General features: G+C 34.2%; 5 protein-coding genes across 8 annotated transcripts in view; 2 read left to right on the forward strand and 3 right to left on the reverse strand.

Annotated features, from left to right (window-relative positions):
• Positions 1 to 1,957, reverse strand: part of LOC114871466 — a 123,671-nt gene extending 121,714 nt beyond the window's left edge. The window contains exons 1-2 of one of the 2 annotated variants that reach the window (XM_029177399.2): positions 1,721 to 1,957; positions 735 to 826 (exon numbers count right to left, since the gene is read on the reverse strand). The gene's annotated coding sequence lies outside the window, so the exon portion shown is untranslated. The other variant, XM_029177400.2, reaches the window with a different exon arrangement.
• A 3,317-nt stretch (positions 1,958 to 5,274) lies between these two features.
• Positions 5,275 to 8,327, reverse strand: LOC114871469 (DNA-directed RNA polymerase II subunit Rpb4-like). 3 transcript variants are annotated; one of them, XM_029177409.2, is made up of 3 exons: positions 7,905 to 8,087; positions 5,752 to 5,932; positions 5,275 to 5,657 (listed from the first exon to the last, which is right to left on the reverse strand). In XM_029177409.2, exons 1-3 carry the CDS (start codon positions 7,966 to 7,968, stop codon positions 5,483 to 5,485), a joined length of 420 nt encoding a protein of 139 aa, XP_029033242.1. In that variant the 5' UTR covers positions 7,969 to 8,087; the 3' UTR covers positions 5,275 to 5,482. The 3 variants fall into 3 exon arrangements, with proteins under 3 accessions (XP_029033242.1, XP_029033239.1, XP_029033241.1); XM_029177408.2 differs by lacking the exons at positions 5,275 to 5,657; positions 5,752 to 5,932 and adding exons at positions 6,693 to 6,773; positions 6,859 to 7,713 and having other exon boundaries at positions 7,905 to 8,325; XM_029177406.2 differs by lacking the exons at positions 5,275 to 5,657; positions 5,752 to 5,932 and adding an exon at positions 6,031 to 7,713 and having other exon boundaries at positions 7,905 to 8,327.
• A 1,420-nt stretch (positions 8,328 to 9,747) lies between these two features.
• On the forward strand, positions 9,748 to 13,840 carry LOC114871470 (protein yellow-like). Its single transcript, XM_029177410.2, has 6 exons — positions 9,748 to 9,973; positions 11,381 to 11,644; positions 11,777 to 11,976; positions 12,111 to 12,318; positions 12,647 to 12,982; positions 13,530 to 13,840. Exons 2-6 carry the CDS (start codon positions 11,383 to 11,385, stop codon positions 13,736 to 13,738), a joined length of 1,215 nt encoding a protein of 404 aa, XP_029033243.2. The 5' UTR covers positions 9,748 to 9,973; positions 11,381 to 11,382; the 3' UTR covers positions 13,739 to 13,840.
• Positions 13,841 to 14,018: 178 nt separating this feature from the next.
• LOC114871467 (X-linked retinitis pigmentosa GTPase regulator-like) lies at positions 14,019 to 26,831 on the reverse strand. Its single transcript, XM_029177402.2, has 12 exons — positions 26,793 to 26,831; positions 22,712 to 22,837; positions 20,791 to 20,883; positions 20,278 to 20,340; positions 18,209 to 18,532; positions 17,757 to 17,909; positions 17,486 to 17,650; positions 16,833 to 16,954; positions 16,670 to 16,759; positions 15,472 to 16,528; positions 14,808 to 14,899; positions 14,019 to 14,714 (listed from the first exon to the last, which is right to left on the reverse strand). Exons 1-12 carry the CDS (start codon positions 26,821 to 26,823, stop codon positions 14,691 to 14,693), a joined length of 2,340 nt encoding a protein of 779 aa, XP_029033235.2. The 5' UTR covers positions 26,824 to 26,831; the 3' UTR covers positions 14,019 to 14,690.
• Positions 18,492 to 27,458, forward strand: part of LOC114871468 (HIV Tat-specific factor 1 homolog) — a 64,822-nt gene continuing 55,855 nt past the window's right edge. Inside the window, exons 1-2 of the mRNA XM_029177404.2 lie at positions 18,492 to 18,579; positions 18,978 to 19,400. The gene's annotated coding sequence lies outside the window, so the exon portion shown is untranslated. The remainder of the gene's footprint in view (positions 18,580 to 18,977; positions 19,401 to 27,458) is intronic.

Genomic DNA, 27,458 nt, shown 5'->3' on the forward strand with positions numbered 1-27,458 from the left:
ATAACACGGCACGTTGTAATACCAATTAGTAACGTTATTATCATTTGAGTCTTGAATACTTTAAAAAATTAGAAATTAGATTTGTAATGACTTTCTTCGTATATTTAGTATAAGTCTTAATTATATTTCAAATTGGAGTTAAATAACAATCTACGATAAGTAGATTGGTCATACATGTAATCTTAACACTAGAACTATCAACGTTTAATGCATTTATTTTTAAATTGCAAATAACGTGCTGAGTTGCAACAGTTTTGGATTCGGAGGGCAAAAATACATAGAATTTACTTGTTTTCAATTGATTTCTCGTTGGGGCCCTAATTGTGGACATTTACCTAATATATACATCCATTCTTTATCTCAACAATACCCAACATACATTTGAACAAAAATACCTTGATAAAATTTACAATTTAAAATAAGAAACTTTAAACCTATTATTTCAACCTGTTTGATAATTCTAGTGTTAAGTCTACTAGTAATTATCTCGCATTTAATTATTAAATAACTAAACAAATGAAATTATACTATTCAAGCAACGTTACAAATGGAAAGATTAATTTTAAAAATGAAAGAAATTGTATGATGAGTAATTGTAATTATAACGTGTCTGACTACACATGGCCCTTTCTACTGTGGCAGGGAACGCGTTAGGTTGGTGGTACCGACCACCGATACTCCCACTCCAATGGCAGAGAACGTGTCAATAGATGAATGAATAGGGTAGTACTCACCGTTGGTAAAAACGTCAACAACCGTCGTATTCTTCGAACGGGATATTTTTCACCTCTTCGTCGACGTTCCAAGTCGCGTGGGCAGTCCGCCTCTAAGTAAACAAAAACACAGACTTCAAATCGTCGATCCCCCTCCCCACGAGAGTTTCTCTCTTTGCTCCGTAATCACACTCGCGTGGTCCTTTTTTTCGGTCGGTAAAAAAATAGTCGCGATGATGAGCGGCAACAGCAAAACGCGACAAGAGAGGTGGCAGGGTCGAGACAGAGATTTAACGCGGGAGAACGAGAGAGAAAGGTGTCGCTCCGCGACAGAGAAGAAGTGAGAAAGAACTAGAGAGAGGGAAAGGAAAGGAATAGAAAAACGAAACGCGAGAAAAGTAGCTACAGATAACGAGCACGGGTTTCCTGCACTTCGGAGAGAGTGTAGAGATACGAGAGTCTCACACGTCGATCACCACACACGAGATATATCGACGAAGTCGAGGACGAAAGCATTTCGTTGATTCGCCGACTATTCGTTTGAAGCGAACTTCACTGCTCGTCGATGTCACGTCAACGTACTCTCACCATGATCCGCGCTTTTTCCCGATCTCACTAGTACAGTTTCCACGGGGTCAAGGAGGAATCCCTTCGCGAGAAGGAAGTAGATTTTATTTTCTCTCTGTTTCGTGTCGAAGTGCGTGGCGCGCGTGTGTGGTTCGGAGTCTCGTAACGAGGGAGATCGTCCTCCACCTCCGGTGTGTTCCTGCTCAGGATCCGATCGAGCAGGCACTGACCCCACGAGACGACGTCGAAGCGAAGGAGAAAGAGTAGGAACGAGGCGTTTAAGAGAGAGAAAACTACCAGAGGGAGCAGTACGACAGACGAACGAAGAAAAGGAAAAGGGGAAGAAAGAGACGTATGTAAACTGATAGAGAATGAAAATAGAGAAAGAAACAGAACGAATGTGACGAACGTATCGCGAACACGTATAATACCGAACTCACAGTTGGCAGTCTCTTCTCTCGTGTCTTCTGCCGTGTTGTGTTTCTCTTGCGAATCAACACGCTCGATTACAGTCGACAGACCACGGACGAGTTTCCAACTGATTTCGTACGCACTGTTTTCGAATAAACGTAACACTGTTTCAAAGTCACCGTTGAGATTTGAACCGTCCGTCCGGCGAGACACGAATTCGCGCGCGTACACACTAAACGTGACAGCACGTCGCGCGCTTGTTTAGAATATACTGAATATATTTTGACCGGAGCGCTCCGTTCAGGCTCGGCGCTGGCGCTTCGCGCGTTCGGCCATCTTCGTTCGCTATCGGCCGCGCTCGGACTCCCCGGCTGAACCAATCGCGACGCCCAGCTGACCGCAAACGAAACTCGCGCTCCCGCTCGATTGCAAATTACCTTGCAGGGACGATGCACCGCAATTCGTGTTTACCGAAATGATAACACTTTTTTGTTTACTTTTTTCTTCTAATACGAAAAATAATTATACGAATATGTACTTGTCATTCAGAATGGTGAATTTTACGTGAAAGTATTCGACGCGGTTCATACATAAAGTAACAAGACCCCGAGGGAGATAGGATGTATCTCGTATCCAGAGTCACAATTTCATTCTTAAGTTTTTATACTTATACGTTATCGCACTTTAATATTGTCTTCCTCGAGAATATATTAGCTACACTTTTCTCATACAATGCACTTGTAATCTAATTATCAAAGCATGTTTCCTTGAAGCGAAATGTTTGCAAGTGCCAAGAATACTTAATTACACAATTCGACCGATAAGAATAGGGAGAAGACGGCTCTTTATCGGTTTCGATTTTCTTTCATTTTATTTCGCGAGAAAGATTGAAAAGCATTCATCCTTTGTATAAAACAACGAATTCTATCAGATGTTGGTATCAAAAATATGAGAAATTCAACTTGTATACTACGTTACAATTATTTCCTTGAATTCAAAATAAACAAACAAATTGAAATAAAATGAGCAAAGATTGTATCAGTAATTTCACCGAAAAATAAATGATAAGCAAACGCGAAGCAAACGGATGAATCCACTTCAGAAACGTTTAATCGAACAATGAAATCCTCACCTATTAATATTGCGTTTCTGTCAAAACACATTTTACTGGCTTGTTGAAAATGAGATATACCTGTCATTAAGGAATTACGCTTACTTCGTATCGCATAAATCCTATCAAGAATTTTAATCGTATCGCATATAAACGCCTGACAACCCCCCCTCCGCCACCATCCACGAATATAATCAGGCAAAGGTAACACCGGTATCGGAGAGCATTGTGGAACATACACTTTCGCATGTACACATTATGCAAATTGATTCCATCGACCGGTAGACTCTACAGGCGTTCACAGTCTTGTTGAGCGTTTCGGTAGCTACGTTCTAGCTTCTGCTCCACAGCTATCCCAAGACACCCATTTACCAGACAATTTCCAGGGAATAACATCGTTCCAGAGCAGCGACGAGAAGTATCAGAAGGGTTAGTCGAAGGGAACGTACGGAACGTGGGGTTATACAGAGGATATACTTTATGGTTAGTTCAACCCTACGACTGCCTCCCTTATAATCCTCACGCCGGGGAATCCAATATTCCCGATATTCCATCCACGATGCTCCGTATTCACATTGAACATTTCGAAGAAAGAAAATTCGAAACACTTGTATACCATATCCTCATTACGTTTCATTTATTAATCATCTTTCTAACCGCAACCGAAAGCTACTGTGTATGCTGTAAGATTGAAGTTGTATTTCACGTAACCTGGCATTTTACGATTACTTGAACCTCCCAGCTATGAAATCTTTATCGTCTATAAAATACTATACAATTTAACCATTACTACCCCGACAATATCGTAATATACCCGTACCGAGCTTGTTACAAAAGTATCTTTATATATACTTTGTTATTAACAGTTTTTATGGTATTGTCCTTTACCTTATTATTATTTATTTTGTGTGAATGCTAATTTATATAAAAAGAAAGATATAATTGAAAAGGCTTTGAATTATCGGTGAACATTCCTTGGGTGAATTCTTTGACACGCGATCGCAGATGCTAACTACCGTCAACGCCCATAAAATAGAATACAAAGATAATCTTTCCATCGAGGTATCCGGTACGGTCAGTTTGCAGCCGTTCAGATAACGCTTCTTTCCAAATCAAGCTCGATTCTCTTATCTGGACACTTCTGCACGTATTGGAGAGGCCGGCGCGATAAACCGTATACAGTATTTTCTTCGAGTTTACGGACGATTAACGATCGTCGTAATTATCTTAAAAGGTTTCCTCGTGGGAGTAATCGAAGGACCGATTATCGTACACCGCCTTTGGCGAACTTGCTCTTCTCAATAAGCACGCACACGATTAAACTAAATGGACACGTCGAGCGTAACGGATAGACTGCAAACACGTGTAAAACTTTTGCAGTAGCCAAACAAAGTGTGAAATTCGTTTGGATGATGATTAAAAGGCTCGATAAACGATCGAAATAACGATAAATATGAAAAATGATGGAAAATTACACGCTCGTCGATACGCGCAGTTGATCGATAAACCATCGTAAACGTGTCGTTTTTATTTGCTACGTTTATTATTCGTGAAGTGAGAACGATTGCTGTTACGCTCGTGAACGTTCAATTATTGACGATCAATTAATATATAATATTTCATGTTTCTCTCTATTTTACCAGAAGAGACTCGTTCAAGATGGCGTATCTCTCCATGGCTGCAAAGAAAGAGTCGATGGGACAGTTCTCTGTCTTGCCTCCTTTCCTCTCATCCTTGACGATTTTTTTCTCGATTTCTTCGATACAAAATTATATAAAGTAGACATCGCATGATGCAATCATATTCGACAATGAACAAGACTGATTGTAGAGATGCCTAAATATGGTCGCAAGAACGACGACGCGGCGCCTAGATTTTCTGAATTCTATATCGTGACTGCATCGCGTAGCAATGCAACAGGCGTCGATGCACATGCCTGCAACATTAATTTCGCCTTCTGTACGGCCTTCCAGCTTGCCTTTAATAGTAACTGGAATATTACTAAGAATCCGTACGCGATTGCTAATAACTCAGACCTCGAGTTATCCAGATGAATCTGTCCCGAGTCGGTCCGCAATCGCTCGGAGTGACGCTCGGAAACTCTGAAAGAGATAGAACAAACTGAATGTAAAAAAAAAAAATGAATTCGAAGGAACGTAAGCGTTCATTATCGCGTACGGTTTCGTACGAAATTACACGGCTTCGACATTGATTCCTTATCGCGAGTTTCATATCCTGGTACCGATATAAAGGGAACACGATCGAAGACGCTTAACGGTTACTCAATAACAACGGTATGGTGATAATGGGGGATCCATTCTCGCGTGCAGTCGACTGTATGCAATTATCCGATGGTAATGCGCGGTTGTCGTTAGTGAGATTAGCCGTTTTCTTTCACGTGGATTTCTTTGGCTGCCCGTGGAAATTACATAACCGGCTACCGAGAAGTGTTTGAATGAAAATTACACGATACCTGACTTATCAAATTTCAATTTACATTTATCTTCACGCTTCTTGGACAGATTTTTAAGTACACGGTTTGTTCGTATCTTTCACGTCTGAAAGGAACAGGTTTTGTTTCTATAATTCGAGATAATTATATAAATATACGGCGAAGTTTTATTGAAACGTATGTATAAAATGATCACAGTGAAACGGACACTGAAGAACGCGCTTTGTTCTAATATTGTAGGGATCGTTTTGTTTGGATGTCGTCCAGTATTGTTCGAAGTTCCTCGTCTTCTAAGCGGCCTTCTAAACTGGGAATCAAGGCTTTAGCTTCTTCCGGTGTTTCTGGGCAAAGATTCGCCAGCGAAGCCAGCTCGAATTTGTGAAGCTTTTTCTGCATAAGTAAGCTAAAACATAGAAATATTTATAATGAATCTTTATGAATATTTTCCACTGATTTACTAAGGTTTTAAAAAAGTATCGAATATGAAATGTGCTTACTTTCTTACGGCCGCAATTGTTTCTTTGTTTTTAAATCGACGGAACCTATTTGTGTAAGTTAAGCTCTTCATAAAAACTTCGGAAAATTCTTGCTCCTCCTCTGCAGATTCATTCTGTGCTTTTCTGTGCTCCAATAGCATCGAAACCTCCGAGATTAACAGTGTCTCGGCGTTTTCGAATTCTAAAGAAACAAATTATATTCAAACGTAGAGCGTATATTCATTCGATTAGTCATTTCATTAATTGTAAAATATATATTTGTTTTATTAAATACCATCGTTTACGAGTCTTAAATATGTTTTATTAGTATACGTTATAAAATAGACGTTACATTATTAATATTGTACAAATCCTGAATAAAACATTACAATTGCTTATTTACACATATTTTACAGATTAATAGGCACATAATTTTATTAATTATTAGATTATTCTTTGTACATTGCTCTATATACTCACTTCATTATTTTCAGTCGACTGGTTAATCTTTACTATAAATTCTTAATTATAAATCTTAATAAATAATATCACAATTCTGACAGTTCTCGTTAAACACAATTTAATATAATTAATTAAACCTACGTCATTGATTCGGTTTATTTATATATCCTTTTTCTGTAAGGAAGTCGTATATTTTACGTGTTTTATTTACATCAATTTTAAGAAGAACCCTAGCTTGTGCCAATCGAAGACAACCGCTCTTCTTATTCTCTGCTATTAAAATTTGTTTAAAATCTAAGTAATTAGCGGGAACAATACGCGTGGCTGAGCAAAGTTCTTTTTCGGCAGGACTTAATTTCTCGTAACCTGGAAGACCTTTAATTACGAGCGGAGGCGCTGTTTTTCGTTGTGATATCGAACTTGGTATAGTGCTATTAAAATTAATGTTACAACCAGGTAATATCGTCTTCCAACTATATTCAGGATTACTTAAATATTGTTTCCTCTCCTTCTCGTTCTCCTGTCTAAGTTTATTTAATTTTTGAAACATTGGAACACTATGAAAGTGTCTCAAACCATTACTGCGAAAGTCGAAAAGTTTATTAAGATAATTCTTAAGTTCACCGGCACGGTGTAAACCTTCCATAAAATAATCAAACTCTATACCTCCAAATAATTGCATGAAAATTAATAATCTCTCGGCGAGCGTTCTAGTTATCGTACACTCGTATCTTTGCAACCAGGATATAGTCCTTCTAAATGCTATTAATCCATGATCACGTATAATCTTTCTTCTTCTCATACGTTCCTTTAGTCTGTTATTATATGCTTGCACTATAGCTATTTGCAATTCTTTTCCTAATTCATAGTTACTGTCAGCTGTATCAAACTCGTCGTAGTTTAAATCAGATATCAATAACTCTGCATGATTATCAAAGTTCACTTCAAAGTCTGATCTCGCAGGATTATATCCAGCCAGAAGTTTACAATTAAGAGTATTGGGTGCGAACCTAGGAGGTTCCTCCAAGTCCTGTAATTTATACAAGTAAGGAACAGGTTCGCAACCAAATAAACTTGCTCTTGTTTCTTCGATTTTTGGCAATCCTGGTAGAGTCTGATTATCGATATAGTGCTGAAGATAATGATTTTTGCATTCATCAGCAGATTTCCCTTGCATTCTTTTCGCCATATCGACCCAATTGCCAAAACCACATTCCTGTAATACGTCTAGAAACTCTAGCTCTTGTTTTGCTGTCCACCCACTTTCATCGATCAATGGAAACTCATTCTTTATGATAATATAGTCATGATCGTTTCTGTGATTGCCAATTTCTGATCCGTTGGAGAAACAAGAGGGGCACAATTCCATGTTATTACACAAAGCACAACGAATATACGGCTCTGTCAAAGCAGATGTGCATACGCGACATGTTGGGTCTGAAGTAATGATTTCATCCTTCACGACTGACACCTCGAGTTCTACGTCATGCTCGATCTTTTCTGTTCTACTCGACGAGCAGTCTGAAAGAGGATAATCGTTACCTTAGGCCATGCCGCAGAATCATTTAAACATTGTTCCCGACGTGTTATATTTGCCGTTGAACATGAGTTGTTACCGAAGAGAACATTGACAAATGTCACATGCTTGAGGTTAGGAAAGGACAAATATTCAATACGTCTCTTCGCTTAACGTAAAATGAAAAGGAACGTACCTTTTGGAAACTGTAGATCAGCTGCATCCTCCTCTGTCATATCTGTCAAATTCGGATTAGCCATATTTCCTTATATTTGTTACAATATTCGATAAAAAAAACAGAAAATCTTATGAAATGTTTACTGTGAGCGGACGAGCATGTTTGCGTTAATTTTCTTGCTAGATGGCAGCAGTGCTGCCAGAATCGTGGGACGTGGGACAAATTTTTACTCTCTCCACGACGTCCCAGTGACTCCCCTACTTCAGTTGTTTCATCTAACGATAAGCGTGTCGACCCATGTGTCCGTGTGAGCTCACCATTCGGCTACTTCCGTCATTTCTACGTTATCGACTCGATGCTCAAGCCACCGACGAGATAATTATTGTACTGTGGCACCGACGAGATTCTGCTGCCAGGGGCTCAAAATTTTTGCACCGTTTAGTTCCTCTTTTTGCTACCAGGTGACGCAATACAGGAATTTCTGCCGTGCTGAGATGTGAAGGATGCAAAGATGTAAGGAATGCAGAGATGTAAGGGTTGCAGGGATATAAAAAAAACAGAGATGTAAGGAATGCAGTGATGTAAAAAATGATGCAATTTTTAATTGCACATGCACTGTTCGTACTTAAAAAAATGTAAGGGCTTATAGATATGTGCCCTTAGAGCCATTTATCTTTCTCCTTTGGCGTCTTTTCGTAAATGCATTAAAAACGGAGTTATAACCTGAAACGTTTGCGCGGCCCACCCGGAAGAAGAGAGTCAAAACTTCCCGGTTTTAGGAACTGCTCAATAGTATTCATGATTTTTCGTATTTTAAATTCAAGGATAATATCTTTCTCGGTTACACTACTATCAAATGAGTTTCATTATCGTTGTTTTTGCTTATTTTGTGGTTGAAATGGACAACAAATGCAATGGTGCGGTACCTGTTCTGCTTGTTTTAACAACAGGATCAAACAATTTTGTTGTTGATTCGATTACCTTGTTCTTATGGAGAAAGTCCTTGAAAGTTATTCGTTTGTTACAAAATGGTACCGCTATGTTTTCGAAATAATGCATGTGTATTATTTTGATCACGATCACAAATCCCTCTATAAAATCATCTATTCATTTACGATAGGTGCTTACGTGTGTAAAATGTTACGCATCAAGAGCACTGATCAAAACATTTCCGTTTGCCGGATGGAGCTGTTTAAGCCTTAAATTGTTTCGTGACGTTGCTTCGACCGAAATGTTCGCTTTACGGAAACCAAACAAAACGAGTATACGATAATTAACTGAAATTACAATGACTGTATATACCAGTATTTTATATAACGTCATTTCTTAATCGTACGTTGACAATCAGAATTATAGTCATCTTGATAAAGATGTACAATGGACGATATTTCCGGATGTAATTTATTTTTCTTTCCAAGTGTCTTTTGTTGAGTTGTATACACGTTCTTACAATTTTTATCACACTTCAAGTTTACATTATTCATTAAAAAGAAAAGGTAACAAAAGTAATGAGGTTAATGTTAAGGGTGCTAGAATAAGGTGCTTACATGTTCTATGGGTATTATAATAAAATATTTTTGTCAATATCAAAATGACAAGAAATGTTAAATATTCTTTTAAACTGTACTTGATTCAAGATATTTCTATTGTTTTTTACATTATTTATTTAAAATGTACCTTTCAATTTTGACGTTTCACAAGTATTTGTATGATTCCTGGCAAACTGACAGAAAAATTCATTAATAAATTTAATTATTTCACCGAAGCTTAAATATCTGTTTGTATTGTTAATTTAATTATATATAAATGGCATCGATTACAGGGAATCATTATTTTCAGTATTTAATTTGATTGAACCCGGCTGCAAATATACATTCGTCAGGTATAAAACAGTATACTACAATGAACTATAGCGTCATTCCGACGTGGACCGTTTCAGCAGAAGGCCAGTTCGTTCTTCGGACACGAATAACGTATCAACGGTGTTCGAGTATATTAACATTAAGCAAGGCTCAGTTCTTCCTTTCTTCTCGATCATTGCGGTTCTACCTTACGAGCGGACACATCAGATCGAAAGTAAAATCAAGGTAAGGAAGCACAATGCGAAATGGACATCACAATGAAAAAAACATTTTAAGTGTTTATCAATCCTTTTAATAGAAAGTGCTAATAAATTTAGGGGTTGAAGAAATGATATTTAATATTTCGAGTAAATTCTTTAATAATATTTGTATTTCTTTAAATATGTATATTAAAAATGTATACAGTTAAAATTTATGAAAGTTTTTACCAAAACATTGAGATAAGGTCATCTCAAAGGGTTAAAAGAACGGTAAATTTGCAAGTATTAATTAGCACGTTGAGTGCCGCAGTGAAACTGGACGTGTATAGTAAGACACATAACTGTAATTATTATTCAGAATGCGATCGTTTGATTTTTCAATTTAAACTTTCACTAAATACTTTGCATAAATAATATTAATACTAATACTATTATAAATTTTCGTTGACCTTTCTTTTTTTAATTATTTAATTGCATTGAATCATACAATTTATGTGCCATAATTTATTTTGAATTATTATAATTGCTTGTTTGGTAAAATTATTAATTTTATTCATTTAATCCAAAGAGATATGATGAAAAATCGAAATTTTAATGATTTATATACAAAGATTTTAAATTACTTGGGAAAAAAGTGAAACGTTTAATAATAATGAAAGTATTAAAGACAACCTGAGCATTGAACTTCGTTCCAGAAACGCTTCACGTTTCTGTTCAGTGAATTCAAGAAGTGGAGTACAGTTACATCCTCGGGGCATCTGACTAAATCTTTCGCAAGACAGATTTAGTCCTGATGTATCGACAGTTGTGTTCAATTCTAAAACGGTACCTTTTTATTGATTCCTTATATGGAATTGCATGTATACAGCCGAATCTATTCATACAGTGAGAAACTTTGCTAAGAAATAAGATTTTCCAAAATATAAAAATAATTAAAATAATTTAATAAAATATATAAAAATTTGTATATAATAAAAAGAATAAAATAATTTTATTGGATTTCGTATGGTGAAGAACATTGGACCTTCGAATTTTTTCGTACAGTTGTCAAAAACATTGTGGTAGTCCTATGTTATGTAATAAAGATTAAACTCATGTGGCTGCACGTTTTCTGAATATTTAAACAAGCATCTGAACCGGTTTTTATGTTAAAATACTATTCAAGTACATTTGGGCCATTCAATTTAAATATATTTGAAAGTCATGATAACGATTGAATAAAATCATAAATAATGGAACTTAAGGAATGGATATGTAAATTCCTAAATCAAATCTAATCAGGATGCAAATATTTTCATCATCAATCAGAAACTTATCGCATTTTATTTCCTAGAAAATTATTATGCAAGATGTTAGTTGATTAATTCAAGTATGTAGTCAAAGGATGTACAATGTGTTTAAATAATAAAATAAAGGTTTTGTATTTTTCCAGACATGTGGTGCCTTTTGTTGGTCGCTTTTATTGTAGTGGCAAATGGCCACGATTTTAAAACGATTTATTCGTGGAACTACGTCGACTTTGATTTTCCAAATGAATCAATTCGAGACTCCTTAATATCCAGTGGTCATTATATTCCTGAGAATAATATGCCACTTGGACTTCAGTCTTGGAATGATAAGTTCTTTATTACGATACCACGATGGAAAAATGGTGTAGTTTCTAATTTGAATTATATCTCGAAGAATGATCAATCACGTAGGTTTGAAATAATAAATATTGGAAAATGCTGAAAATTTAATTAATTGATTTTATATAGAAGGACCTTTACAGAAGCATATGATTACTCTATTATTCATCTGTTTAATTAATTTTTTTACTCCTCTACAGAATCTCCAAAATTAATTCCATATCCTAATTGGGAAACGAATTGCATTGATTTTCCTGGTAGTATTGTAAGTATTTTCCGCACTAAGGTTGATGCTTGTGATCGGCTTTGGGGTGTCGATACAGGTGTTACTGATATTTTAGGCAACGCCACTGTTGTACAACCCGTAAGAATCTTTGTCTTCGACCTAAAAACCGACAAGGTAGTTTATCAAATCTACTTCAATTATTTAGTTGTATTAAACATAATCTTTTGTTATGTTAAGATACGTGTCCATCTGATATATTAGCAACATTTTTCTTGGTCTTAATAATAACATTCATTTGGTCGTTGCAGGTACTTAGAGTGTACACTCTGAAAGATTCCGACCAAACATCTAATTCGTTTTTCGCTGATGCGGTTGTCGATGTTGATCCCAATAATTGCGACAATGCTCACATTTATATTTCTGATTTGAGCGGATACGGTATAGTAGTTTATAGTTGGGCTAAGAATGACTCTTGGAGAATCACACACAACTATTTTCATTTTGATCCTCTTCATGGTGAGATAGTGTTTTCTTTACTGGATAATTTATATTCTAACCATGAACAATTGAGAACTTTACGGATAAAAGGGTGTTCCATTTTTACCAATTTGGACAAAAATGTTTAAATAATTGCATTGACTTGAATTGAAAAATATTTTCGTTTCATGAGTTGATAAGTTTGTGTCTCTATTTTTGACAAACCTTTCGTAACTAAAGATTTCAAAAATTAAGCTGCAACTCTCTTGCTGCAAGGTTCTCAATTATGAATAATTATGACTATTTTTTGAAAAAAATATGATTTTGTATTATTATAATATCTAATAAATATTTTACGCCTTTACAGGTGACTACAATATCAGTGGTTACAATTTCCAATGGACTGACGGTGTTTTTGGATTGTCTTTATCTACACCAAGAAACGATGGTTACAAAACATTGTACTTCCATGCAATGTCTGGTATCACCGAGTTTTCTGTGTCCACTGAAGTATTACAAGATGCTACATTAAAGAGATCCAGCGATTATCATACTTTCCACGTTGAGGGTAAAAAGGGTGCAAGATCTCAGGGACCAACATCCTTGATCGATACAAAAACTGGTATTGATTATTTCACTCAAGTCAGTAAAAATGGTATAGCTTGTTGGGATACTAGTGTACCCCTGGATGAAGACTCTTTTGGTAAATATTAATAATAATTTATTATTAATTAGTAATATTATATTTAAGTCAGTAATTTAAACAATGCACCAATTGCCATTTTCATTGCTACTTTATCAGAGAAAAATAACTACAAATTAAATGGAAATATTTTTTCTAACAGTAATGACAATAATAATAATAATGATGGTAGTATTGATCTTTTAGTAACAAAGTTGTAAGAACAGTATACCCTTCTCTTTTATTCCATAGGTATATCCAGTTAGCGTAAAGCAAAAGATAGTTAATCAATTTTCTATGTTTCAGTAATTACTATTATTATACAATACCTGTCACTCACTAACAACGATCTATTATTACGTCTATTATCTTCCAACTCTTAGATTTTACTGTATTTAGCGAGTTATTTCTTCAGAAATATTTATGATTTCTTTCGTAGAAAATCGTACCTAACTTATATTTCATGTCCCATCGATTGGTTCTTACGTAACACGATTCCAAGAAATCTTGAAGACATTTAGTATAGAATAGAAGTTCTTCTACAAATTAATCAATTATTTGTTTACAGTGCTCGTAGCTCAAGACAACACAACGTTGGTCTTCCCGCAAGATATATCCATCGATCCGTTGTTCAACATGTTATACGTACTTTCCGATAATTTGCCGCAACTTATGTTCTCAAATTACGATCCAAAGACACGTAATTTCTTCCTTACAGCGGCTGATCTTGATTCTTTGACGCCTGCATGCAAGAAACAAAATTCCAAAAGCAGATGAATCCTTGGTATATTTCAGTGAATTCACTTAATTCTTAAAATTCTTTGGAATGAAAATAAATTTTATGAATTATCAAATAAATATATAATATTCTTTAAAAAATTTTTCCTTTTCAATTTGTTTTAATGTTTAATTTTAATCGCAGTGCTTCCCTGATTTTAATTAAGGTTAGTATATCTTAAAATCGACATTATTTTTTAAAAGTTTAATTACATCAGTAGTTGTAGTTAGTTCTATATTCTAATAATTAGAAGGATCTAAGAAAAATAATTTTATCAGGTTCTTCTGTATCTACTTTTATTATACATAGCAGTTATACAAAAGAATGTTCAGAAACATACCCGAACACCTTATACAATATAATAGTTATAATTAACGATAATTTTAACAGTATCGCAATTAAGATTATTTCATACAGTTGTATTTTTATTTACAAGTAGTTTTGTTGTTAAAATGATATTTCATGAATTCATTGAAGGAACTTGTTATGAGAAATCTGAAAAATTCATAAATCACTTAAATAGATCACTTTTTATTACAATATTAAAATATTACTTTAAAAAAATCTTTAATTTGTTCTGGATCATAGTTATTAAGATTTCAATATTGTAAGAATTCTCTTCCTAGAAAATAAAAAAATTTCAGTGGTTTAGAATTCAAAAATAATACTCTTGAAGGAATTTCTGTCAGATTTCCCACTTTGTACATATATTACGTCGATGTTCGATTAAAATTATTTATTAAAATTATTTAGAAAATAGAAGAAAGCAGATAATTGTTGTAATGTTGAATCAACAGGATACATATGAGTGTAATGGAAAGAAATTTATTTTTCGTTATAAATGAAGTCACTTTTCAATATCACTCGCCTTGGTCCCAATCTCACTATTATCATGCATTTATTATTATAAAAAATGTAATGAAGTATGATACATTGTCAAAGAAATCTTGATCACAGGATACTACACGCTTTCGACTGCAGAAGCAAATAAAACGAATTATTTATTATGCTGTAAATCTATTTTAACGTAATATAACAGAGAGATGGAGATATAGATATTATGCTTACCTTGGGTTTGTGATTTACAGCACCAGTGCTTTTTGTGCCGTTTTCTACTCCTTGTGGTTTCTTAGCCTTAAATATCTTGGACATTCTACCTCCTAATTTGAATAATTAAAATAACACAAATTATTTAAAAGTGATGAAGGATATACAATGTTTCTGTGCAAAATGATAGCTTCTGGCGGATCAAGGTGATAGTCACAATTTAAATATTTATAATTTTGTATTTTACATTATTTTAATGTTGAAAATTTGGAATGTTGAAATTCTTAAATTTTTGAATACTACAATTTTAGGGCCCAGTCCACCTTTTGGAAGGAGACTCACCCTGTCCCCTACCTCATTACGTCGATGATTGTCACTATTTACCAAATCTCCATAATCCCAAAATCAAGCAATACTACTCACTTTATATTAAATGTAAAATTAGAAGACCAAACCCACCCCCCCAAGGTATCAATTAATTCAGACCTGTCTAACCTGCGGCCCGCGGGCCACTCGTGGCTCTTTCCCCTAACACGGAGCTCGCGCTTGGCTCCCCCCACTACTGATACTACTGGACGGTGGGGGAAGTCTGAAGCGGTAAGAATGGGAGCGGTGGCTCTTTCGCTTCTAGCAGTTAGACAGGCATGAATTAATCAATCAATTACTATTCTTTTAGTTTTCTTACCAGTTCTTGGCGCTGGTGATTGTACAACATCAGCGTCGTCCTGAGCAATGTCATTATTCATCCTTTCTGCTTCAGCAGTTTTCTCTTTGTCATCCTGCTTGTCGATTTCTATCGCGTCTTCTGTGTCTACTATCGATCTCGTCGACTTGGAACTCTTACTTTTCGCTGAAGATTTCATAGAACTCGACTCCTGTTTCTTCGTTGAAGATTTCATAGAACTCGTCTCCTGTTTCTTCGCTTCATTATCTTCCTTTGTTTCTGCCTCTTTCTCCGTGGTATCTTCTTTTCTCTCATCATCTTTCACCTTGTTATTTTCTTCTTCTTTTTCCATCGATGATGTTCTCTCACCGGATGTACTATTCCCACTTCCAGGCTTTAATCTCGGTGGTTTTGGCGGTGGTGTGGAACTGGAAGGAGACATTTGTTTCTCAGCATTCGTTTCTTCTTTGTCATCATTAGTATCTTTCGATTCTATTTTTTCATTCACTGATTCTGGAATATCATTCTTCTCAGTATTTGACTTATTATCTATCGCAGTATCTTTTTCACTGATTTCTTTGTGATCTGCAGCATCATTCTCTGACATTTCATTATTGTTCTCTTTGTTATTTTGTTCATTATTAGTTTCTTCAGGAGTCTCCTCTTTAATATTGTTCTCTTCATCTACTTTCGGTTCAACTTTTTTCTTTTCATTTATTGATTCGTGGTTTTCATTTTGTACTTTCGATTCCTCAGACTCTTCGGTGACTTCTGGCATTTCTTTTGATGCCTTTTCCGGTTCCATTTCATTTCCTCTGGTCTCTGATGTCTTCTGTTTTGTACCATTCGAAGATTCCTTTGGACTCTCCACTTTTTCGATGTTATTCATCGAATCTGTAACGCTGTTCATATTTTCCTCGTTATTCGTTACATTGTCTAATTCTGTTTTAATTGTTGATGGAAGATCAGTGTTTTCTGGATTTATTTGCGCTTTTATTGTATCCTCGTGAGGCTCTGTTTGCAATATATTTACAGGAAGCTTTAAAGGTGGAAGAGAATTTCTTTTCTGAACGTGTTCCTACAAATTAGAGAAAAGTTTCTGTTAATTGCAAAATAGTTGCGTGACAATCTTTAATAATTTTAGTAATTATAATAGTTGTAGAAAATTCTCACAAAGTCTAAAGTTCGTGAAAAAATAATTGGTTAAATTTTTAATCACCGTTTGTGAAGTTTCTTTATCTCTTTGTGCATAATTATTTGTTTCTCGCCTTTGGCCAACCAAAATTGTATGACAGCCACCGCATGCAACCTGCACAGTTTTTTCAAATCAAAGTCAAAAGAATGATTCTATATTTGTAAAAATAAATCAGTTGTGCGGTTACCTTTGATACAAAGAGTTCTTTATATCGTTGAACGAAAGTTAGTTCGTGAACGTTGTTCTCGTTTTCTTCCAACCCTAATTTTCCGTGTCTTCCATCGCCACATGTGAAAAGTTTCCCAGACCCTGTCAAGAAAAACTAACGTTAACGGAAGGAAATAGTAATTACACTGTCAAGTAAACTTGCTCTATTCATTTGTATTGTTTCTACTTGTCATAGTAAAAGAAAAAAACAATTTTTCAATCTTCCAAAAGGTTCTGTGAAATAATTTTTAATCCATTTTCTCAGAAATGTTATTATTATATCGAACCACGCACGAATTTTGCAGGGTTATTTTGACTCACCTACAGAAATAAAATATTCAAAATATAAGAAGTTAATTTGCAAAGCTTCCACAGAAAATATATTTACACGTTGATATATATTTTTAATTTTCTACACAATTTAGCCTTCAAATTTGAATGTAACGTCGTTTTAATTTCAAAGGTTACTAATTTTCTTTAATTAATTAAAAGTAATTAATTTTGATGATTTATAAACCAAACACAATTTGTAGATATTTTAAAATTTTTCAATAGTAAATGAGTTTCAAATACTTTACTTCTCCCATTGTAAATTTAATTTTCAAAATTAATCAACTTTCTATTCGAAGTTACCAGTCACAATAGCTGTATGACTTTCTCCGCAAGAAATCCGACTGATTGTATCGTTTTGTAACATCCCACGTGATAGAAGTTTCGGTGTCTGAAGCTCCGTGACATTTGTTCCTAAACCGAGCTGTCCATTCGAATTACTTCCGGTACAATATACATTTCCGTTTTCTGTAAATTGTAAAAAGAAATTATCGTAAACCCCTCCGTGTTCTATTTGTATCGTCAATTCTTTAAATAAGTGTAATTTAGATCAGAGAAATTGATTTGAACGCACCAACTAAAATAACTGTGTGGTGGCCACCGCACGCTACATGAACAGCAGGGCTGGGTAATTGCATCTGTTTTGGTGTAACTTGCGTTGAAAAATTGACATCGATCCCTAATTTTCCACTTTCTGACTCGCCACAGACGTAAACCGAACCGCTTTCTGAAAATATAATTCCGAGTTCGAAGAACAACTTTTAATACAGTGACACATTTTTCTTCCAACGTCACCGACTCGTTTAAATCCATTTCCTTTCTTCTATTCTTTGCTATTCAGCTGCTATCAATTTTTCATCAAAACTAAAATACTTTATTTATTAGAAGCTTATTGTTAAACTTTTCGACACCGTCGATAGTTAACGGAAAATCAATTAACCCTTCGTAGACAAGTTGATAGCGTTTACCTATTTTATTTTTGAGCTGTAAGTAATATGTTAATGAAATTATTATTTAAGAAGTCACCTGTCAAAAATGCAGAATGGTAATAACCGGCGCTAATTTGTTTTACAGGTTCAGGAATCTGCACTTTCGTTGGTTTGTTAACCAAACCGGAGACATCGGGCAAGCCCAATTGCCCTTCGAGATTACTACCCCATGCAAACACACCCCCGTCGCTGATAAGAGCCAGGGAATGATGAGAACCGGCAGCAAGTTGAAGTATCTTTGATCCAGCCAATCCCGAATCGTATACCAATACAGGAGAACTTGAAAAATCACCGATAGCTGATGTTCCTCGACCTAGTTGGCCTTCTTGATCGGTGCCACAGGCGAAAATCTTTTGCCCTCCTGAAACAATATTGTTTTGTGCTTTAGAATGAAGAAAAAACCTTCAGGTAGAGTGTAATTTTATATTTATTCCTTTCATCAGTTCGATGTACACATACGTCAGTATAAAATTATTATTTATGCTGATTTTCACTTTCTATTTTGAACTATTTATATGCTTAAAAAATTTAAAGTTAATCGTAAAGTTAATTTTAGTATGTATTAGGTATACAAATTAATTCGGTGCCTTTAGTATTACGTCTTCTTAATAGATATTTTTAATTGGAATATTTTCTCGCGGTTTTGAACTTTTGAAAAGTGACAAGACGACATAATAACAATAAAGATTATTTCAATAATTGGTATTATTATAGCTATTTAAAAATAAATCTTTAATTAAAATAAGGAAAAGGCACCGAATTAATTTGTACACCTAATATATGAAGCAGCTTCGAAATGTATACAGACAATCCTATTGTGGAGAATGTAAACAGACAAACCCCGGTGTGGAGAATACAAAATCCAAGAAGCGTTGGCTGATCGGAATGTTGTTATTGAAGAAGCTATTCGCACAGGAGTGATGGAAACATACTAATTCAGTTTATATCCGTCAACCGAGAGAGACTGATCTACTAAATTCCTTCGGTGTTCTATTGAGAAATACCTTCAATTATTTGTTTTCCGTGCATTAAACAATCGGAGAAATAAATTCAAGAAACGCGAACAGCGTAGTGTCTATTAAAAAACTTTTAAATGTATGTGTTTTAATTTACGTTGAAGAACATCAAGATTTATCAAGTGCCATAACATTTAAACGTGGACTGGCTGCTGATCAGTATGGGTTGACCACCATGGATATTTCACCTGCTTGCACCATGAACGTTGCAAAGTACGTACACTACTTGTTTTATGATTTTTATTTCACTAATAATTTCGATTTGATAATTTTTAACAGTATTTAATACCTTAAGAATTGGTACCACAAAGCTATCGTTATTTTTATTATTTAGATATAAATTTTTGTATTATGATGGTTTCGCGTAAGATGAACGTTAAACAATCCACAGAGCTATTCACCAGTACCTACACTTTAGCACTTCGAAATTAGAATAAAAAGGTTCGAGTTATAGAGAAGTTTTTCAACATAGTTTAAAGGCAATCGTTATCAACGAACTGTGAGAAAGAAGAGAGATAAGGGTTCTAAAATTGAAAGCTCATTAAAGTAATTAGCGATGTAAAATGAGGTTGACACGGAAAGCGGTATGATGTAGCATTATGAGGGACAGATACAAATCTTTGGAGTAGGAAATGTGGTTGGGGCATGCTTAAAATATAACCGATGATTTTCCTTACTTAAAAAACCACGTTATCAAATTCAGAATCTTATCGTACCAGACGTTTTGGTATTCAAGGTACAAGTTCGCGAACACCAAGAATATATTATAGCTATTTACAAAAGTACCTCTAATAAATCAAAAGTTATCAATGATTAAAAGGCTGCACCAAAAAAAAAGAAATGTAGATTTATTTTTACATACATTAAGTATAATTTAAACCAATTTTTCCGATAACATCGTCTGTCTTAAATGTAAAATGGATAAAAATAAAGAAGTACTTGTTTATAAATTAGAAGTTGAATGAATGATGCGTTCAGAAAGTAGACGACGTGCAATTGTATTTGTTTAATTATACAAATTACTCTAAGTAAGTGTATTTAATAAGGCTTTTAGTGTCAGTGCAACAGGAAGAAATAAAGGACGTCTTACCTGTGCAAATTAGTGTGTGTGCCCGTCCACACGCGACATGTGTGACCTTTTCCGGCTTCAGGACTGAAAATGAATAGGTTCTATTGTAAGAACGCATAGGAAATTTACGTAGTTTAGATGATTTTAATTACAGAAGTTAGATCGTGGCAGGTTCATAGAATTTCAAGGGAATATGGTAATATCAGACATGGTTAGACATAATTGCACTATATTAAAAAAATTATTATATTTTTCTGATTAATTAAAAATTAATTGGCCATTATTTGTTACAATTATAAGGTTTCAATTTAAAATAGAGTTGAATTTTTCATTTTATAAAATATAATATTATATAATATTTTATTTTAATGGAAATTGATTTCCAATTATTTGTTAAAATTATGATCTTTTAGAAATTTTTATTTTATAAAAACTTTAATAACTCTAATATATAATATTTTTGGCCAAATATAGAACAGTTTTCTTCGAGCAAAACTAGGATTTTAAAAAGATTAGAACCGTAGAAATACGAACCTTTTACACAAGATGGTTTACTAATGTGGTTTCTATGACCAAGCCCAAGCTGACCCCAATCATTACTTCCAAAGACGAACAGTCTGCCGCTTTCTGAAAGGGATAAAGGTACCAATTTCATAAATTATATATTTCTCCATGTTTTTATTTACTTTAAAATACAAATATTTATATAGTTCAAACATTATCTTCATTAAGATATTAATTTGAATTTGTTCAATTTTATTCTTCGTATACCACGAATTGTTATTACAATAATTCTGTAAGACATTTTATTCAAGGAAACTGGAAGTTCACTATATTTAGATAGTTTCTGGAACTGTTGATAATAACAGTATGTCGACTCTGTTCGCATAGTTATGTATGTTAAGTGCTAGAACATTGCGTGGTCATATCGATTTACTGGACAGTGGCTATCCCTATGAAAGCACAGGTCGGCTATAACTTCTTCGCGAATCATGATACAGAAGCTGTAAATCATTGATCCTGGTTGTTTTACTTAGAAATCAACAGATCAATCGACCTTTAATTCTATGAATTATTCATGAAAAATTTGCTACCCCCACGATGTTTGTATATTTTCCATTGAAATTAGAACTTAAATCTGGATCATTTCATAATAAATTGAAGATAGATCAATTATTTGACAATTGTACTTACTTCATAGAAAGTTATAGTTTTGAAACGAGTCCCTATCGTTTTGTGGGCATAAAATGTTATTGCAATATAAACGAAAAAAAAGAACGTGTTATAAAATCACATTATTCGTTGCCTTTTTATTGACAATAATTATAAGGTGTAGTAAGATCTTTAGAGTCTATAAATCATGATACTGTCGTGAATAAGTCGAGTTATATATCCGAGGTTAAAATGAACCCAGTAAATATTGCTTAGAGGGTAAAAATAAGCTGAACTTGTAATGGATTTCATTCTTTTGTGAAACAGTGTTACAAAGGAATGAGAAAAAAATAAAAAAAAATACTTTCAGAAGATATTTTGCTAGAACCGGGTGTTTCAATAAATTACTCTATTTTAGCGGGTCTATTCGGGGACGTTCCCATATAAACACTTAAAAAGATAATAAAGTATAACCACGTGCGGTATCATTGAAACGTGTACAGTCATTCACGTGTTCATTCATTGATTTCCTTTAAAATCAAGACCACTAGTGGACAAATCGATAGGGTAACGCAGAAGATGTTAACTTAACGTTTAGTGTGTTCTGTGAAAGCATTTATAGACAGGTGATATTATCTTTGATGTAGAAGTTAAATTCTTTCGATTTGAGATTATTGAGAAAAGCATAGTTTTGTTAGAAATAGCAAATATAATAAAACTATGATATCGTCGATCCAATGTCAAAGTCACGAATGTGCAAAAATATCATTTTGAGATATTGAGATTTGAAATTCAGAACTGGTATCATAAATCCATTTATATTGTTACTAAACCAGCCTCAAGTGCCATATATGAAATTATAAATTTTTATTAAAAATTTTGGATCTATCTTTGCAATATTTATAAGAATTCAAATCTTATCAGAATTTATAGCTAAATGTAGAGTTAAATTTATAGCTAAATGTCTATAGAATCTATAGTTTGAGATGGATAATAGAAAATATAAATTATTTTGACATTTGACAATTTGCCATTGCATACGTGGGTATTTAGTCAATTTGTTAATTGATAGATGCTCAGATTTTGGACCTATTACACAACTTCGCATTCGCTCATTTGGCAATGTGTGTTCCTTTTAAAATGTAATTTTATGGTAAGATATTTAACTGAAAGGAGGCTAAAATATATATTCGTGACTTTGGCATTTTGATCGACGATATGTTCTATGTTCTATGTTCTATATCCATTGTTACGATATGACTAGAGGTTTCTATAATACATACGACACTTGTAATTCACTTACGACAAATCACAGCAGAATGTTCGTCCCCGCATGTAATGCTAATTACAGGATCCTTTCGTATAAAGAAATGCGATGCAATGTTGTCTGCGAATCTGCTTCGACCGACCGTGAACACTGCACCCGATTCTGTAAAGTTACATAAATAATTTATATTAGGTTTTTGTAATTTTTCATTTCGAATCAGACAATTAATATATTTGAATTTTTAACTCAAAGCAGAATATCCTTAAGGTTTAATTATTATTCGAAATGGCAATAAATTATAACAAACCATGATATAATAATTCAATAGTAACATCTTATTGATCATTTATTATTTCTCTATCACTTTGAATAATTCTTGTCTGAAGGTTGCATTTCACAGTTCCACTTTGCTCAAAGATAGCATCGTCCTTTAAAAACAATTATTCACCAGGACAGACGTGCATAGAAGTTACTTCCTATCGTATTTTAAGTTTAAATGCAGCATATCTACTATCTCGCAATATTCCTTAACGAGGAAATACGAAAAGCTCTAAATTTCCAATGATTTATTTAAGAAGGTTAACGCGATAACGTGCTATCGAAGGACGAATCGCGTCTTTTCTTTTTATATCTGGCACGAAATGGCGTTCGTGCGATCAAGAAGAAGCGAGATAAACGTTCTTTAAAGAAGACTTTTTTAACTTTAACTTTAAACAAGAAATTTCTTGCGCCCCAAAACGCGGTATCTTTAAAATTCGGCAAAAATTACTGAACACAAGGGAGAGGGCGGAGTTGAATAGCCATTTAAAATTCAAATATCAGAATGAACCCTTCTTTAACTAGATCGTAGATAAACGGACCATTATAGGAATAACTTAAATCTAAAGCTGCTTTTGGCGAGTCGTGTCTGAAAAGCTAAGAGCTTGCTGCACGAGAGATTAAAAAGATCTGCCCAAAGCTTTTTCTTGAAATAAAAATAGAATTGACATTGCTCTTTTTTTTGGTCTGCAAGAAGAGTCGAAATATGAATTCATAATTATAATTTCTTCAGCTCTTTTTCTTATAATAATTGCTCTGTGAGAAATTTAAAACATTTTACAAAGTTAATTTCCTTAATAGTGTGTCATTTGCAAGTTATATTTTTTAAATGGTGAAAGATACGAAACAATGTCACTAAGAAAAATTAAGTAAAAATTTAAGCCTACTTTCATTTTTTTAAATGAAATTGTATATCATTTTAAATGTCATTTGGTGATATCTTATTATTTTCTACAAAAAGGTATTAACATAGTTTTGAGATCGTTATTGTTAAAGAGTGGAAAATTATTTCAGTATTAAATGAAAAAGTCTTCAGAATCATTTTAATATATTTATTTAAACTTTAGAAAGTAGAAAATACGAGATACATCAGGTTGATTCTCTGTTGCAAAAAGGGGTCTAATTGATCACATTCCTAATTGTACATTCAAAAGCAAGGACTTGATATTTGATTTACGGCCACATATCGGTTGTTAAAAGCTACAATCATGGCTCAGTACAGTTTCAATGGCAGATGAATTTTTAAACAGGTATTCAGTGATCGTGGACGTCGTAAATACAAGGGTTTAGAAAGTCACGATTATTAGAGAAGGGAATTGAAAACCGAGGTTTAAGCATCGAAATGACTGAATCAGTGATTAAGACCGTGTCAAGAGCGAACGATAATTTTAGTTTCACGTTTGCAAAGGTCAGTGATGCAGCAACTGGGTGTAAATCCTGCATGGCAGTTACGTTTATGTTCTTCTTATCAAAAGTTCAAACGTCCTCCCTTTGCATAATTCATCACGCATTCATCTTTCAAGCATAGCCTGTTGTTCTGTATCTACGCTGACTTTAATTGCCAATTACGGTATCAAGAAAGGTCTCGAGGACCGAGCCTGCGAAAATTTACGCGTGCAGAAAGAACCCTGAACGAGCGGAAAAACATTGAATAGGTTGAGAGTTACATAGGTCGACGGTGACTCATTTGTTAGCGACATAGCTTTTCTTAATACTGAAGAGATTGATAAGAAAAGGGTTATGGATTTTTATTGAAGACAGCTGTTGGATCAATCAGGATTCTATGTCGAACGAAGAAATTCCTTGTTCGTTCCTTATTCAGCAAGAAACTTTATAATCAAATTGTGCATTTTTCAATGAAGCTCCAGCTTTCCAGGGTTTAGAACCTTATGTCTTCATTTCTATATTTATTAAACGACCATTTACTGGATAACAATATATTAAAAAATGAATGTTTATCAGTTTTTCTCATTTTCTGAAGCCTCATCATAGAATGAATCTTAATCCTAGATCCATATAATGTATTAATATAAACTTTGATTTCTCATTTCGAAATAGTGTTTCTAGGCGGATACAGCTACTAAATACAGCACAGTTATTATTCAAAATTGTTCAGTATACAATATGTCCCTATTTCGATATACGACATGCGAGATGGTAAATTCGCTATGCCGATAACATCGATGCGCTCATTTTCTAGTGGCTGCAACTGCGTCAGGTCGTTAACCCGAGGATGCATGGTTTAACAGTCATGAAAACGGATCAAAACGTATGCGCCCCCGAATCCGATCAATTGCAATATTTAATTCAATGTCCCGTAAGCAGTTAATCCAATTCTGTAACGTGTACATTCTATCGTAATAACAATGTTCCTATCAGAACTTGCACTCCGATAATTTTGCATAAACCCGGATTAGCAAATGCGATTATCCGTGGTACGCAAGAAGTAGCAGAGAAGTTTAGAGCAACAAACATATATTTTTTTTTAAAGTAGGATGGCAAAAATATGTTAAGCAGAGTGCAATAGTTTGCAAGGAAATATCGATAAAAATGTCACTTTTTTATTTTTTAATCTTCGATAGTAGAGTATTAGAAAGGTTATTCTCGATTTAACTTATGAAAAATTACATTCCTTTCTAAACTCTGTGTGAAGTGCAAAAAATAATGACGCAATGATAGTGCAACAAATAATTAGGGTCGGAAATGGTACCACGCAGAAGCGGCGCTATAGAATTGACCGTAATTAACGAATTGACCATTAGAATAGAAATAGTCAATCCAAATAGAAATACAGATTAATGAAAATATTTCAAATTAAATTTTTAATACATTTTAATTTATTGTTTCAAATTGTTAGTGCAGTCTTACTAGCATTTAGAATTGTCTTACAATTTTCATTTTTTAATTATTTGACAGTAATTGAAAAGAAAGTACTACCGTTTACTGGTTCTAATTTTTCTACTACTGTTTAACTTAAAACAACTTATTCAACAGTTTCACGCAACAAAGTAAAATTTTATAGCTCGAGCCGAAGAATAATTTCCTTGCTACGTATACAGCGACCCCCATTGTCGTAAAAATAACACAAATGAATATAATTACAGATAAATCTATTTTACACCAACATATGCGTAACGTATGTGCATAACTGTTTCATGCTATTTCATACTGTAATATATCAAAAACGTGCCCGAGTTGTTGTATGTTTAAATAAAATAAGGGATATTTTGTGTTTCTGTTACGTGTAACAGTCGCTCTATAAAATTAAATTCTATTTTATTTATATTTTCATGCACTACATCACGCACAATTCTTTTTCTTAAATTTTAATTTGATTTTAAATTACACGCGAAAAACCACTAAGTCATAGCTGCGTAATTTCCTTTAAAATATTTCACAAATTCAATTTAAAATAAATCCGTGTAACTACAAAATATAATAACAATTTAAAATCACTTTTTCCAAAACAGACGAGAAGGAAAATAAAATGCGAACATTGTAAATTTAAAACGAACAACCGAATATGTCAAGGTAATAGTTTAAAAGCACCTTGAAACGAACAAAATCAAACCCACTGGCAAAAATTATATTTTTTTTCAAGCAAAATTTATTAAATTTATTGCAATTCCATGAAATCTAATACCGGTTCACCGGCGTCGTGCATCATATACAAGAAGAAGAACAGCATCCGTAGGGAAAGTGTGCTCGAAAAAGTAGCGTCGTTGCCAAAAAGAGGGGGGTCAATTGCAAAGAAATCGAGAGAGGTGCTTGATATCGTGCGATTTCACGAAAAGTTTACCGGGTATCGTTTCCAAGTCTGACAAGCCCATGCTTACACCTTGCGTCACGTAACTTGCAGTCGACTAACTGCCGGTCAGGCATGGCTTTCATGGTGGTAACTTAAACTGAACGTTGCCAGGCAACTGGAAATCAATTTCTAATGGCAACCACACGTCGGACTTGTGTGTTCCAACGATGAGAACGGGTTACGATCGTTTAGAAACATTGTGTTTTCGTGTGGACATTTTAAAACAATACTGGATGCGTTGCCTTTGCGTTCTTTCGCGTGTCATCCGGCTGTCATCCAATATTCAACGAACGTAGCTGCATCGATGCACTCGTGATATCGAGCCGCATGTACAATTTTCTTTTATCAGGGAAACAGGAGTGTCGTGTTGCATTCTTTTCGTATATTTGTTATTGATAAAATAAGAAACGAAAACAATGAGGTTCGTTTAATATTTGGCATGGAAGTTTGCTAGACGGATGGAGGGTGCTTAAGGTGTGAAGGGATGAAATGTTCCGCATTCATTGCACGCTCTTTTGTGGGCTTACGGATAGTGGATGACCCTTTTCAGTGATAAGGGACAGACGAAAATGGTCATTCCATTCCTTCTAGGAGATTGAAAAAGACGAAAGTTAAATTTGCAAAATTGATTCCTTCTGCTTTGCTGAAGGTGAAAAT

The sequence above is a fragment of the Osmia bicornis genome, chromosome 2, assembly GCF_907164935.1.
Source record: "Osmia bicornis bicornis chromosome 2, iOsmBic2.1, whole genome shotgun sequence".
Classification (NCBI taxonomy): domain Eukaryota; kingdom Metazoa; phylum Arthropoda; class Insecta; order Hymenoptera; family Megachilidae; genus Osmia; species Osmia bicornis.